Source organism: Parus major, chromosome 4, assembly GCF_001522545.3.
Source record: "Parus major isolate Abel chromosome 4, Parus_major1.1, whole genome shotgun sequence".
NCBI classification, from domain to species: Eukaryota; Metazoa; Chordata; class Aves; order Passeriformes; family Paridae; genus Parus; species Parus major.
The window spans coordinates 4,703,835-4,717,378 of record NC_031771.1 but is presented as its reverse complement, the minus strand read 5'-3'; the positions used below and the strand labels follow the sequence as shown (position 1 = coordinate 4,717,378).

Genomic DNA, 13,544 nt, shown 5'->3' with positions numbered 1-13,544 from the left:
CCATGTAAGACCATTCAGTGAATGGCATCTCAATTACTTATAAAATCTGCATTCTATAATTGTATGTTTTACATACTTAACCATTTTAACATAGTGTCATTTTCCAAAACCTCTACCTAGTTTAGGAGCTTTAACTGCCATGTCTGCTGTAGCATCAGAACTCTTTTCCTGGAATGAAATGGTTAATGCAGAAATCTGTGATTTACACAACGGGTTTATTTTATTTTATTTTATTTTTTTTCTAACCTACCACTCTTTCCAGGTTTTGGCACTAAACATCTGCTTCACTTATTGCCATGTCGTCTGTCTGCGCAGTTTGCTTGCTAATTCTGTATTTCCCTGCTGAAAGATTTGTCTTTGCCTTGAACAGCAGCTTGACTCGTGCTGTGTGTAACTGGCTCGTGCTTTATCTTCACATTTGCTCTCTGGTCACCATGCACAACATTTCCCCTGAGATTCCCTTAATTAGAGTAATGTTCATGTAAAACCTCCCTTTCTGTGTGCCTCCTATTGCACAAAAACTCTCACAGCCAAGACACACGTGTCCAAGTCAGTGCTACACACAGATGTGACACAAAGACACAGAAGATAAAACTTTTCCCTCAAGCTCATGGACAGGTTCTTGATCCCTTTGCTGTGAAGTTCCCGCTGCAGCTCCTTCTCAAGCTGCAGAACCCCACCTCTCTGCACACAGGAGATATATCTCTGTATCAGGAGTCTGTATACACCTTAAAGGGAGTTTAGAGCAGCACAAAATATTTTGTACAAAATATGAAGCTCTCAATTGACTACACAGGGGAATAATTTACAAGACTCTGAATTCCCTTCCCCTGAAACATTCTGCTATTTGTTATCTTACCTTCAAAGACACTGCACGTGTGGCAACACAGGAAGCCATAGATACGCATCAGACCTTGTGAAAGGTGTATTGTGATTGCAGAGTATAAATTATTATAAATGTGTGCACGTGCACATCATAGAATGGAACTACAATACATGAAAGCGGTGCTCAGTTTTAACCAAAATTGCAGTCCCAGCTGTCTAAATTTGAGAAAGTAGGAGCTGTGTGTTGAGCATCCTCAAAGCTAGGCTCTCCTTACTCGGAGTCTAAAGCGGATCTAATAGCCGTATTGTAGGCATGAAGGACGGTAAAGCCAGAGCTTTAGTACCCGTACCCAGGCTGAGGTCTGTCAGAGACATACATCGATACCCGACAAGGGAACCCTCCAAAGTGACACTCGATTTACCACTTTTTCGAAGCAGGCGGGGCCGCGGTGGAGGTGGAGCCGGCTCTGCCCGCTGCGGGACCGGCGGCCGGGCCGGAGATGCGCTGAGGTGCCGCGGGCCGGGCTTCCTGCTGCCTGCACACCTGGGAGCGGGACGTAGGCGGGGGTGGGAGCTCCGGGCACCGCAGCTGGAAAGCAGAGCGGGCCGGGCCGGGGGAGGCAGCGCCGGCAGCCGCGGAAGGAGGCGGCAGAGCGGCGGCGGGAGCATGGAGCGCTGCTCTCCCCGCGAGCCGGAGCAGGAAGCGGTGGAAGCGTGGCTGGACGATCACGGCGACTTCACCCGCTCTTACTTTGTTAGAAAAGCTACGAGGTAAGACCGGAGAGGCGGCGGATAGAGGCAAGAGGCAGTTCCTTTCTTTACAGGAAAACCTCGTTCTTTTCCATTGCACTTGGCTGCCTCCAAAGAAAATAAAAAGAAGCGATTCCCACCCCACCGCCGCCGCCCCCACTCTCGAAAGAGCAAGAACTGAAAGCACCACGCAGCAGCTCCGTGCGGCTGCCACCGAAGGGCACATGCGGCGCTTCCCCGCGGGCTCTCGCCGTCATTCCCCGGGCCGCCCCGCCCGGTACCGCTCGGGGAAGCTGTCCCAGCCCCGCAGCTCCCTGACCTGGGCTTCCAGTCATTTATTTTGTGTTCTCCTCCGTTCAAAACAGACACGGTCAACTTCCCGTGAGTAGCGAGCAACTATGTATTTCCCCGCCCTGCGACTAGGTAGAAGCCTCAAAGAGCATCTGATGTCTTGGGGAGGGCGGGTTATGTCAGTACTTAGTCATCTCAAAACAAAGCACAGCTCTCCAAGAGCTCCGTCACCCTGTGGGTTCGTCACCTTTATTTTGACATGAGGGCGGCCCCCCACACCGGCCAGGGCCACGGGTTAAGCGCCGAGGGAGCTGCTGAGCCTTGCGCGGTGCATTCGAGACCGGAGCCCCGCCCGACGAGGGGGGCTCCTCGGGAGCCCGTCCAGCGGGGAGAGCGCCTCTGGGACACTGCGCCTTCCCCCGGGAGGGAGGCGGGGGTGCAGGGGGGGCTCGCTGCCCGGCTGAGCGGGGTGCAGCCCGGGCAGGGAGGGCTCGCAGCCCGGGCAGCGGGAGCGCTGCCGGCAGGGGGCGGCGCGGGGCCGGCGGGCGCTGCCGCTGCTCGGGGGCGGCCGCTCCGCGCTCGCCCCTTCTCGGTGCCGGTTCTTGCGAAGAACCCGATACTGAGGACCTGAAGAGCTCGTCTGGGCATTTCCCCCCTCTTGGCTTGACATGCTGCCTTTTGGAGATAAGACGAGGTATTTGCTCACTGTTGTCACACACTTCAACAGCGGGACTTCAAGTTGACTTGGAGTAAATTCGGCTATTTTTAGAAGTGGAGTCAGGTTTCCATTTTGAATATTTTCCGATAAACAAAGCCGTGGGGATGCAGAGCCCGGGCCATCTGCAGCTCCCACGGTATGTCTTAGCGGGAGCTCGGGATAGGAAGTTCAGGGTTGGCTCCGCGGACTCGCCGCGCTCCTCTCGGCTGCGCTCCCGGCTCCCGAGCCGCTCGCACCATCTGCTCACCGCTGCTGGTTTGCTTCTTCCCAGAGTCATTTGGAGGGGATGGATGTATTCTGAATGAGGTTTTCCTGCTGCTGCTGCTCCTCTCTGCATGGGATGGGGCGGTAAGAAGAGAAATCCCCATTAATAATTGACTCGCAGAGAGCTGGAAAGCTTCAGGGGTCACCTGCTTGCTTGTGACCATCTGTCAGGCAGTCCCCTTTCTTCTGCTGCTGCTTCCTTAGGGTCATTTAACAGAGGGAAAAAAAAAAAAAAAAGCCTTTAAAATGTCTTTTAAATGTTGAATTTATTTTTTTTTAAGGCTGTACATAGGTGCAGGATGCATAGACGGAAGTTGTTAACCTTGATGCTCTCCAGAACACCAGTGCGTGGTGTGGCACTGAAGGGCAGCTTGTTTGCCCAGGAAATAGAGTGCTAGCAGCTTTGAGAAGTAGCATTTTCTTAGCTAAGCCGGTCACACTTCCTTTGGAAGCTGGAAGTAGCACTGAACAAATAGGAATGCTAATTAATAGCAACCGCTGTGTCAGATTGGTTTTCCCCATGGGCAGGTTTGGTTAGTCCCTTTCTTTTTTTTTCACTCCGAGGCACAGTTTTATGTTTGTGCTGTTCTGAACGAGGCAGTGCTTGGGAAAATACAATCCAGTCGAGTCTCTGTGATGGCAATGCCTCTGCAGTTAGAGGGACTGTGGACTTCCGAGTCCTCGCTTGGCAACAATTCTGTGATGTTTTTGAAATGATGGAAACACTGCAATTGTCTCAAAATTCTCTTCTCTGCTGTCTTGCATGGAATGTATAGAAAACTATAAATAATAAGGAATACCTCTGTTCTGTGTAAGTTTGTGTTTGAAAAGACAAATGATAAATGACTGTATGTTGGTTCAAAGATGATAGCATGTAGAGATGAGTGGCTTGAAAGAACTGCTGTACTTTGCAAAGAGGTTTAGAGTTCCATTTGGTAGTGTTACTTAGGGCTTGAAAAGAGAAAATCCTACCATCTAATACCATGCTTTGTTTTAGCTGAATCTTTGCAGAGCAGCAAACATTGAACAAAGACCATGCTGTTAATGTTTTGCTACTTAGCATTGTATTTACTCTCTCAAGTAAAGCAGTGTTCCCTGAGCTAGTTTCAATTCTTTTTTAATCATAATTTACTGTTTCTGGGTTGGTGTTTTTTTGTTATGTTTCATAATATGCCGAAATTCTCACAGGTCCTGAAAGCAATAGTCTAAGAAGTTAGTTAATCTGGTATCTTGCGGAGCACAGAGGCATATTCAGCTGCGTGCTGTGAGGCACAATTGCTAATGGATAAAGATAGTTTCTGTTTCTCAAATATTTCTACATAGGAATAGGAAAAGATCAATGTCTCCATCATCTATGACCGCGTAATACAAGCTGTTTACACTCATATTAATGAGCTTTGAATTATAACCTAATTTCACAGTTTTATAATGAGAGTTGAATAGTTAATATCTTTTTTTTCTGCAATTAATTAATTCCCACAGTGTTTTATATAGTAGTTCTGTTGGTAATTTCCAGACACAAAGAAGTTTTAATTAGGTGTCTAAATAATACTTAGAAGATGTATGTTTTGTGGGTGTTTTTAAAGTATGGGGTTAGGGTTATCATCTCATACAATTGAATAGTTGCCTCCTGATCCAGTTTGCATAGGGCAGTTTGGCATTAAAACTGTTGTCGTGGTTTTGATAGAAATTGTATTTTCTGGCAAGGTGGCACTTTAAAAGCTGTGTCTTTCTATTCACAATGTGTTCATTAAGTGACATCTGTTGGAGTCTCTGCGCTCCCTGGTCCATGTTCTGGATTCTTGGAGAGAAGGGCTGCAGGTTGTCAGCTTAACAAGTGTGCGCCTGTGTTCCTCTGTCCTCTCCGGTGTGTTGCTGAAGATGAGCACATTCCAAGGGCTTACACCTTGCATTTTGATCTGCAATGCCTCGAGGCTGGCAGTGGCTGCAGGAAGGCCACATCCCAGCCTCCTTCCAGGCTGGGCTGGCTCTACGGATATTCTGCGATAAAACCGCGTTGGTTGAATTCCACGTGAGCAGTGCGAGGCTGCAGTCCTTCAAGTGTGTAATCCAGGTGAATAGCTTTGAGTCCTCTCTCCTTTGAGTAGGTGAATAAACGGGGATCCCATCAGTAGGAAGGTATGGAATGAGTTATTTATTACTTTATTTCGTACCAGGGAGCTGAGTGGCATGAGGAGGCAATATAAATAGCTGTTATCCGTGAGGTGCTGTTCCAGGATGATCAAAGTGCAGCACAACAAAGGAGAAATGTGTCACCGGCACACTCGGGGATGAGATGAATTTGGTTCCCTCACTGAGGCTCTGTTGCCTGACAAAACTTCTGGCTGGAGAGTTTGGTACTGCACACTTCAGGGTCAAGAGTTTGTAAATGCCTCGCTCCTATGAAGTTTAAGCTTTTTTTTTTTTTTTTCCCAGTTCTTCTTGTTATTTTTCCCTTCCCGAAGTTTTAGAATTTCCTATCATGTTCTGCCTTCCCAGAAGCAGAAACATTTTCAAGTAAGGTGATTCTGCTTTGTTGCTACAACTATGATTGTTCTAAGTAGGTTCTATAAAAGCATAATCTGCAGGGTTTTGGGGTATTTTTTTTGGTCACATTTATGGCTAAATTCATTACAGGTTTTGTCTTCCTGAAGTTTTATCTTTTTACATTCCTTTGAAAAAAACAGCCCATGCATTGCCATGCTCAAATATCACACTTATTTCAACCTGCTGTGGAATATTTCTGTACTTCTGACTTCCTGTTTGTCCCTGTTTTAAAAATATGGGAGTGATTCTCTCTTAGTCCTCTTTGCACTCAGAAGTAGCAGACTGCCAAAACAGCCAAAGTAAAATTTCTCCTCTCAATTGGAGGTAACTGTATTGTTACAGGCAGCTTTTATCTGCCTTTATCTTTTTTTTCCCCCTAAATATATGGTATGATGAAGACAAATTATTGTCCCAAATCTTATATGTCCTTCAGTACGAATAAGATTATTTTGTTATAAATACATCTTGGCTTATTAGCAGGTTTGAAAAATATTTACAGATTTAAAAAGGTGGGGTTGTATTTGGCAAAAATAGATGTTCTTAACAATATGGTACTTCACAGTGCTTCACTGAGGATTCCAGAACTGGTGTTTACTGGGGAGCTGTGCTAAAATTCAGACATTGCACTACTTGAATATATCAACTACATTTATTACTTGGAAAAAACTCAAGCACAGTTGTTTGGGGTGGTTTTTTTTCCTTCTTGATGGCTGGTGGATAATCAATTTATAATGTACTAATGTGGTACTACATTAGTCGGGACATTTGCCTTCTAGTCTCTGTCTGGAGAACTTTTAAAAATGTCTTGCAGTTTGAGCCAGCTATCTGAAGTTGAATCTCCTAAATATTACGTGTCATATGCATTCTAGGCATTGGTAATGTGTGTGTGCTTAATTTCTTGTAATTGAGTGAAAATTCTGATTTTCAAAGAAAAAGCTGTTCAAGGTTTTCTGCACTGAAACGTGCTGTGGCCTGAGTTTTTCTTAAAAAGTAATAATCCTCGAAATGCATCGGTATCAACCATATATGCTCCTAACATGAGCTTGGCAAGTAGACAGTGAGCTTTGAACTTCCATGATTGAAGGAGCTTTTCAGTGGAGGCACAGAATTCAGTGCAGAGAGTTGGGGTTTGCTGCTACTTTTCTAAGTTACCCAGTATGAAGCATTTACAAGAGGGCTGCAGACCCACTGATTATTGGGAGCATGGCTTGAAACCCACAGGAAGCAGTGGTGTTAATGCAGGGGATGAGAATATTTTCTCCCACTTATTTGGTTTTATTGGATGTTTACTGAGCTTTTCTGAGAACTAAGTACAGGAAAAAAAAAATCAATTTCTGTGAAAACTTGGAAAGTTTTCTTGTTGGTGTAATGATGTTTATAGTTATCCCGCTTATAAATAATGTATCCATATCCTTCCTTATGCCTTTCATGATAACAGCAAAGTTTTAAGGTGAGCCTAAAATATTTTTTAACTACTGATTCAAAAAGCATTCAGGAAGGTGAGGAATGTTACCTGTGTTCATCAAGTTGCAAATGTTATTGACTTCTTCTGGCATTTGTTGTTGGAAATACAGTGAGATAACTGCAAAGTGAGATGAGTGCTGGAGTATTTTGGAAAAAAATCTCTAAAACAGCAATTATTGTAGACTGAAGAAATTGTCATTTGAGAAATGATAAGAAACCACTTTCTAGCTATTTACATCTTAAATTCGCCCAAAGCTCTAAACTGAACTCCCACACAGAATCTTTGGTATGGAGATGAACTAGTCAGCAGAAACTGAGAGTAGCTACAAGGAGAATGTGTTTTCACTCAGTTCTGCTTGCCCTATGCAACAAAGAATCAACTGGGTGTGCAGAATACATTAATTAAATACACTGGTAAACCTCAGACAATTGGTAGAAAATAAGATGGAGGGAACCACTCTGACAGTTAACATCCTTTTTTGCCTCCTCCTGTTTCAGGGTAACTATTACCATATTACAGTAGTTTTGATAATGCCAATAGGCATTGAAATCTCATTTCCATTGCTGGGTGGTTTTTTGGCTGTAGCTGGGGAGACTTTAGAGAACAGGGTCAAATTCCTGGCAACTGAGGAGAGAAGTGGAGCTGAGGGATACATTGCCTCTGCAGGAGACTCAAGAAAGTCTGACACCTTTCTTTGATTTCTAAGTTATAAAGGATCCTGAAGGTTCTGTGTTGGCTATCTGCTGAAGAATCCTCATGTGAGGAGGATTTAGGCAATACATTCTTGACTTGAACTAAGATGCTACTGCCTGTTTTCATTTTCACCACTAAAGCTTTTTTGTTTTGTTGTGGTAAAAATATAATTACTAAAAACACAGTATAGAAGTATTTCTTTTTCTTACTGGAAAAGAAACATACATAAATTTATATGGAATGCTTTCTCTTTGATATGGTTGACTTGAAGAAAACCATATTTTAAAAAGGGCATTAAATACAAAAGGAGCTATTTGCAAAGTGCCAGAAAAGATGCCCTCGTGGATAACACAATGGTTGTAATTTCACATTGGCACTGAAAATATCACCACAAAATATATTTGCTTAGTAAAAGATACATATTTTTTCCCACTTATCTATGTATTATGGATAACTCACCCAGCAGGGAGAGCCAAAGCCTCTGCAGCACTTCAGTCATACCTAACCCCTGGTTTAGGAATTCAGGTGGAAATGAAGTACCGCCGAAGATTTACATGAGATCTCCAAGCAGGTGGGAATTTAACTCTTAATCTACATTTCACTGAAATTACTGGAATTTTCCTACTGCTTTCCCAAAAAAAACCATTTGGTACCTAGTTATTTTTAATTTTTTTTTTAATTTTTTTTTTTTTTTTTTAGTTTGGAGCAAGAAGCAAACATAGGGAGGAGAAATAAAGGTCAGGTTTTAGAATTTGAACTTGAATCCCTGAGGATTTTTTCTGTCTTTCTTTATAGTGCAAGTAGAAAGTCTATTCTGTGGAAGAAAGCTTTCTTGTAAAAAGTGAAGCTTGAAGTTAGGTTATTAAACAAAAGTTGAAAATAGCCAAGAATAGCTGTCAGTGTTAGTTTTCCAATCTGAATACTTTTGCTAATAAAGCAATCTCTGCCTTCTATTTAAAAAAAGAGCATTCAGACAAGATGAAAATTTCATCATTCTATAAAGTTATTTCAGTCTCATGAGCATGGTTTGAATCAAGAATTAGCATTCTAAATTAAGAACTGTATCCAAACAGAAGTCATTTCTGCCAATTGAAATATTTAAAGCTAAATGCATGCTAATATGTTTGACCGAATTGTGCTAAAAAACTGGCACTGTTGTACTTCATATTCCAGAACTGCTTGCCTACCACTGTGAGAAGTGGCATTTCCACTAACTATAATTGGGAAGGGTTTAAGGAAAAACATCAATTGTTTTTATCAATCTACTCTTTTAGTCAGTTTAAAAACACTTCTTTTACAGTCAGTTTTCTGTTTCCATCTAATGAGGCCTTATACAATTTATTTAAATCTTTCCATTGCTAGAAAAGAGACAAAACCACTTAGAATGTGATTGTGAAATAGGAAGAAATACTAGAAAGAAAATGGGAAGGCAATTATAATATCCAGGTGGCTTTGCATTTAAAACTCCTCTGATGAAACCAAATAGTTTTGGAGTTTTTGCTAATGCTTTAAATGATTTTTGTGTCTAAATTATGTCAAGATGCTGGAGAGAAATTTGAAGACATCTAGTGGTTATTTTATGGAAGGGAATTGAGAAAACAGTTCCAAAGTTTAGCTTGAAATATTGTTGGTTTCAACATCGACAGGATTAGGCTACAGGAATTCAGACACTGAAAGCTGGCATTTTCTAGTAGGCAAGTTTGTAATCCCTCTCCTGAAGCGTGTTACCAATAACTGGTGGCTGGAATGAAAAATTAGCAGAACAGTCCACGTAACTACTAAAACCTTACACATTGTATTTATGAACGGTTTGTGAGCAACAGAGAAAACAGGGAATTATTTGCTGTTTCACTGAAAACTGCTTATCACTGTGTTCTGTTTTGCAGAACTGCAAGTGTTACACATTCTTTGTGTCAGGCAAGAAACGTGCAGTTTTTACTGTCATTGTTGCATCTCAGCGTTACCTTTGCATTCTGGTTTTTGTACATTTTCTCCAAAGGTGCCAAGCAGTTGTGCTCAATGATCCCCTTGGTGTGTTCTTACACAGGCTGTGTGGCTGTATGTAAGCAAGACAATCACAACCTGGCTTTTAATACTTAGACACCTTCACTGGGTTGGGTTTTGTGTTTGTTTGTTTGTTTTTTTGAGAAGTCTGTTGTGTGCTTTGAAGATAATCACAATGAAGCAAAGATGGGTACAATGAATTATTTAATATTCCCAGTGTATGAGTAGCATAGCAATTAGTGTTGTGTCAGTATGGTTTGATGCACATAGCCCAGGAAATACAGGAAGAGTCTCTTCAGCTGTACATGTGCCCTCCTGCATGACCTGGCTCAATGGATGTTGCTTCCTTGTCCCTGTGTTTTCTCAAACATCGATTTTCTATTTTCATTGCCAATTTATACCAAAAACTTCTTGCTCTGGGGGCAGGTCTACTTTCTGTGCAGCATTTAACAAATCGGGGCCAAAGTGTTTTAATTGCTCTGAAGCTCACAAGGTCTCTGGTACTGCAGATTACGTGTGCTTGTATATAAGCAGTGATAGAGGGGAGGATCACACCATATTTTCTCTTTTTTTTTTTCTTCAATGTTTTGCCTGCCATTGCATTTTTATCCCCTTCTTAGCACTATCATCTCAAAATTCCTTTCCAGTTTTGTCATCTGCTGATGAAGTCACCAGCCAAATTCAGCAGTCACTACTGTCATGTTTTATAGAGGAAAGATTGGATTTGGCTGATGGGAGTGACTAAAAAATAGTAACTTCATATTCTACTGTTGCTGTTCGTGAGCTCTGGGATAAAATACATATTTCTTGAGTGGAGGTTCGTATTAAAGGATCATAGTGCAGCAAAGATGCATCTTGGTCATGAGGAATATTGGGTGCTGTAACTCCTCAACTCATGGTGATTGCCATGGTGGGATAGAGACACCGCATTGAGTTTGTCTGCATGGATCACTATGGATCAGTATCTGCTCCTGCAACTTCGATACTACAGCCAGAGTTTTGTCCTTACAATCAGCTCTTGACACTGCCAATGCTTAGTGAAGACTGTTCATATGAATAGTCACAAGTGTTGACTTCTTCCTGCAGGCCTTTTAAAATGACTTCTTAATTGTACATGGCACTCGTTGCTGATTTCCAGGAGCTTCACTCGTGGCTCAGGATGTGTCTGGTGTCAGATAACTGCTGAGCTAATTCTGTGCTCTGAGAGTACTTGTGTTAGTCATAATACCCTTCTTGTCATGCATTGTTAAATAGGACTGAGTGTCAACAAGAGAACGCATGTCAAGACACCGAGAGATTTTAAACAGCGTTAGAATACGTCAGCTCATGCGAAATGCTGCTTCTTCCACCCGTGTGTGTAACTGGGAGAGTAAAAGGAGCTAAATAGTTTCCTTGTTAGAAGAGGCATTTCGTAAAGGTCACTGAACACTGTTCTTTTTCCAGTTGAATTTGAATGGCTTTCCTGTTGCCCAAAGTAAAATGCTTAAAAGGCTTGAATTTGAAAACCATGCTTTACCCAATTTAGTTAAGGATTAGTTGTTGTTAATCTAAAGAGTTTTCTGAGAACCACGCACTGTTGGCAAATTATTGAACCATCACCCAAGAGAAATTAAAGGACAGGAATATGTTACTCATAATTATGCAGCTCCACCTATCATTCTGTTCAATGTTTAAGTGCTTTACAAACAGCATTGATACCCAACAAGTAGTCAGTTCTTGTTAAACATAATTCCTTTCATGTGAAAGGTTTTGCAGCTGTGTTCCACATCCCTCAATAACCTCCATAAGAAAAGCATGCTTCTTTTACACAGTAAAAAGGCAAGAGGGTAAAAAAAATTAGTAATTTCATGGCCACAGCTTGAGAACAGGTATTAGCATTCAGAGGACATTGTTCTTACTGATTGCTATTGCTACACCATTAAGGCCTGGGGAAATCGTAACACGATGTGGCAGAATAAATAAAACGACAGGTTTCTACTGATAAATCAAATTTCTGCTGTAGCTTTTTCTTTATGCATGAAGGGTAATTTCAGATTCTTTCTCTGCCTTGTGTCTTGTACCAACACATCCACGCATGTAAATTCAGTGTAAATCAGGAGAATGATAGCTTTTTATATTTACTCCTTTCCTCAGGACTAATTAAGCAGTGAATCAGATTGTTCTGCGAATTGCTGTCACCCAACAAGTGCACAGGTTCACTTCCAAACATGCCTTCAAACGTGTGCATTTTCAATTACATGGTTTTTGAGCCTCATCAGTTGTTGGAGAACACCCTCCATCTGGTACTGTGTTATTACTGCTACTTTTCAGTCTTACCTTCCATTAATGCCAGCCCTCACTGCTCAGAAACAAAGTCAGCAGACACATGAATCTGGGTCAAATCACCAATCTTCTTTAAAACTATCAGTTTTTCTATACCTACCTTCTTGTGTCTGAGGCTTAAATGCCTCCAGCTGGCATTTTCAGGTTTGTTTCTGCAGCCTTAGTGCTAGATGATAGTTTTGTTATGGAGAAGCTAAAATTTCTTTGAAATTTTTTATTATAAAGAGATCAGAGTAAAACCAAAAGGACCCCCATATAACACATTTGCTAACATCAGTTAGCAGCATCAGTTTTAGAGGTTGTACTATATTTACATAAAGATTTTTGTACCTTTAGCTTTTTAATTTTCTTAAGGATATTTTTGGTCATTGAAAATTTTTATTCTTTCTCATTCAGTCTATTAAATGAAAATTCCAAGTGTTACCAAATGCTAGCTTCTTATTTTGACTCTCAGTGAAACAGCTTTTGCAAATGTGACACTGTCCTATGCAAATCATATTATTCATTGCAGTAATAAATGGTCATACCTCCCCCATTTAATGTTTATCCTGTTTAAGTACTTGAAAGTAATACTTTTAAAGTCAAATTTCTAATAATATGTTTGTTGTTCTTTGCTTCACTTCAAGAAACACTTGGATGAGGTTACTGCACAAAAAATAAGTATCACTGCTTTAATAAAGGAGGATCATTGGTTTCTAATTATTCATTTTTTTTATAGCATGTTTGCCTGCTGTTGAGGTCTCTAAATGATATGTGATAAAAAAATCTCTTTCAAGCCTTCCTAAAAGAAGTCAAATGACTTTGCTTTTGTGGCTTGCTATTACAAATAGCATTGTTGGACTGTTTGACTTTAGGTTTTAATTGATCACTTTGCTTTGAATTAAGAGTTAATTGTGCTTGCATCCTACAGCAAAGATCAAGGTGTGCTGTAAGGAAAATAAGACTGTTGTACAGTGCTTTTCACGTGTAACGTACACCGATGCGTGTAACTGATCAGCGGCTGACTAACCTGACTCAGTTCCATGGCTTCATTCAGCTTCACTCTCTGAATTCCTGTGGTCTGCTGAGCAAATAAAAAATATCCCAAATTTAAAACATGACCACCATGAAAGGTTTCCAAAAGATCAGACTTGTTAATAGGATTTCTGCTGTTCCTAGGCTCGTTATGTTATGTAATACAGCAAAAATCCATTTTTTCTGAGAGGAGGGCATGTATGAAATAAAAAGCCCTGTACTTAAAAAAACCCAACCAAGCAAAAGACAAAAAGAAACTGAAACAGAAACCCCTCCGATTTCGGACAAGAAAATATTATAATGATAAAAAAGTGTGCTTATGTTGTAACAATGTGCTGTATTTAGTGAGGACATTATTAGGATTGGTTTCCTAATGCAAAGTTAATTTGAGAAGCACAGTTGAATACTAGAGATGAATGCCAATTTTTGGTTAGTGATGAGCTCTTAAAAATACAGTTTTAGGGTTGAGTTAGACAATGAGTGTCAAGGAAAGGAAATAGTAGAGATTCATGAAAACAGTCTGTTCTTATTTTGAAGGGGGTTGAATTAGTAATATGCATGTTTATTTAATGGTTTTTAAGTAAAATTTTTATGCTTTGAGTCCAACCAGCATTTTTTATTAACTTGGAGGGGTAGGGGAAGTTAACTCAA

At 41.2% G+C, this 13,544-nt stretch overlaps 1 protein-coding gene and 1 long non-coding RNA gene across 12 annotated transcripts in view; one reads left to right on the top strand and one right to left on the bottom strand.

The window, feature by feature from the left end:
* The window catches only part of LOC107203052, an 81,443-nt gene that overhangs the window by 21,346 nt on the left and 46,553 nt on the right, over positions 1-13,544 (bottom strand). For 3 of the 4 annotated variants that reach the window (XR_004496977.1, XR_004496979.1, XR_004496976.1), the window contains one exon: positions 12,889-12,942. This is a non-coding gene — a long non-coding RNA (uncharacterized LOC107203052). The remainder of the gene's footprint in view (positions 1-12,888; positions 12,943-13,544) is intronic. The other variant, XR_004496978.1, reaches the window with a different exon arrangement.
* PDE5A (phosphodiesterase 5A) overlaps positions 1-13,544 on the top strand; it is a 106,136-nt gene that overhangs the window by 54,306 nt on the left and 38,286 nt on the right. For 2 of the 8 annotated variants that reach the window (XM_015624366.3, XM_015624365.3), the window contains exon 1: positions 1,328-1,596. The exons of 4 other annotated variants lie outside the window; for them this stretch is intronic. In XM_015624366.3, the coding sequence (XP_015479852.1) occupies positions 1,493-1,596 (104 nt within the window). In that variant the 5' untranslated portion in view covers positions 1,328-1,492. Of the gene's footprint in view, positions 1-1,327; positions 1,597-2,442; positions 2,561-2,788; positions 2,933-13,544 lie in introns of those variants that run through there. 2 more of the 8 variants (XM_015624374.3, XM_015624373.3) reach the window with 2 other exon arrangements.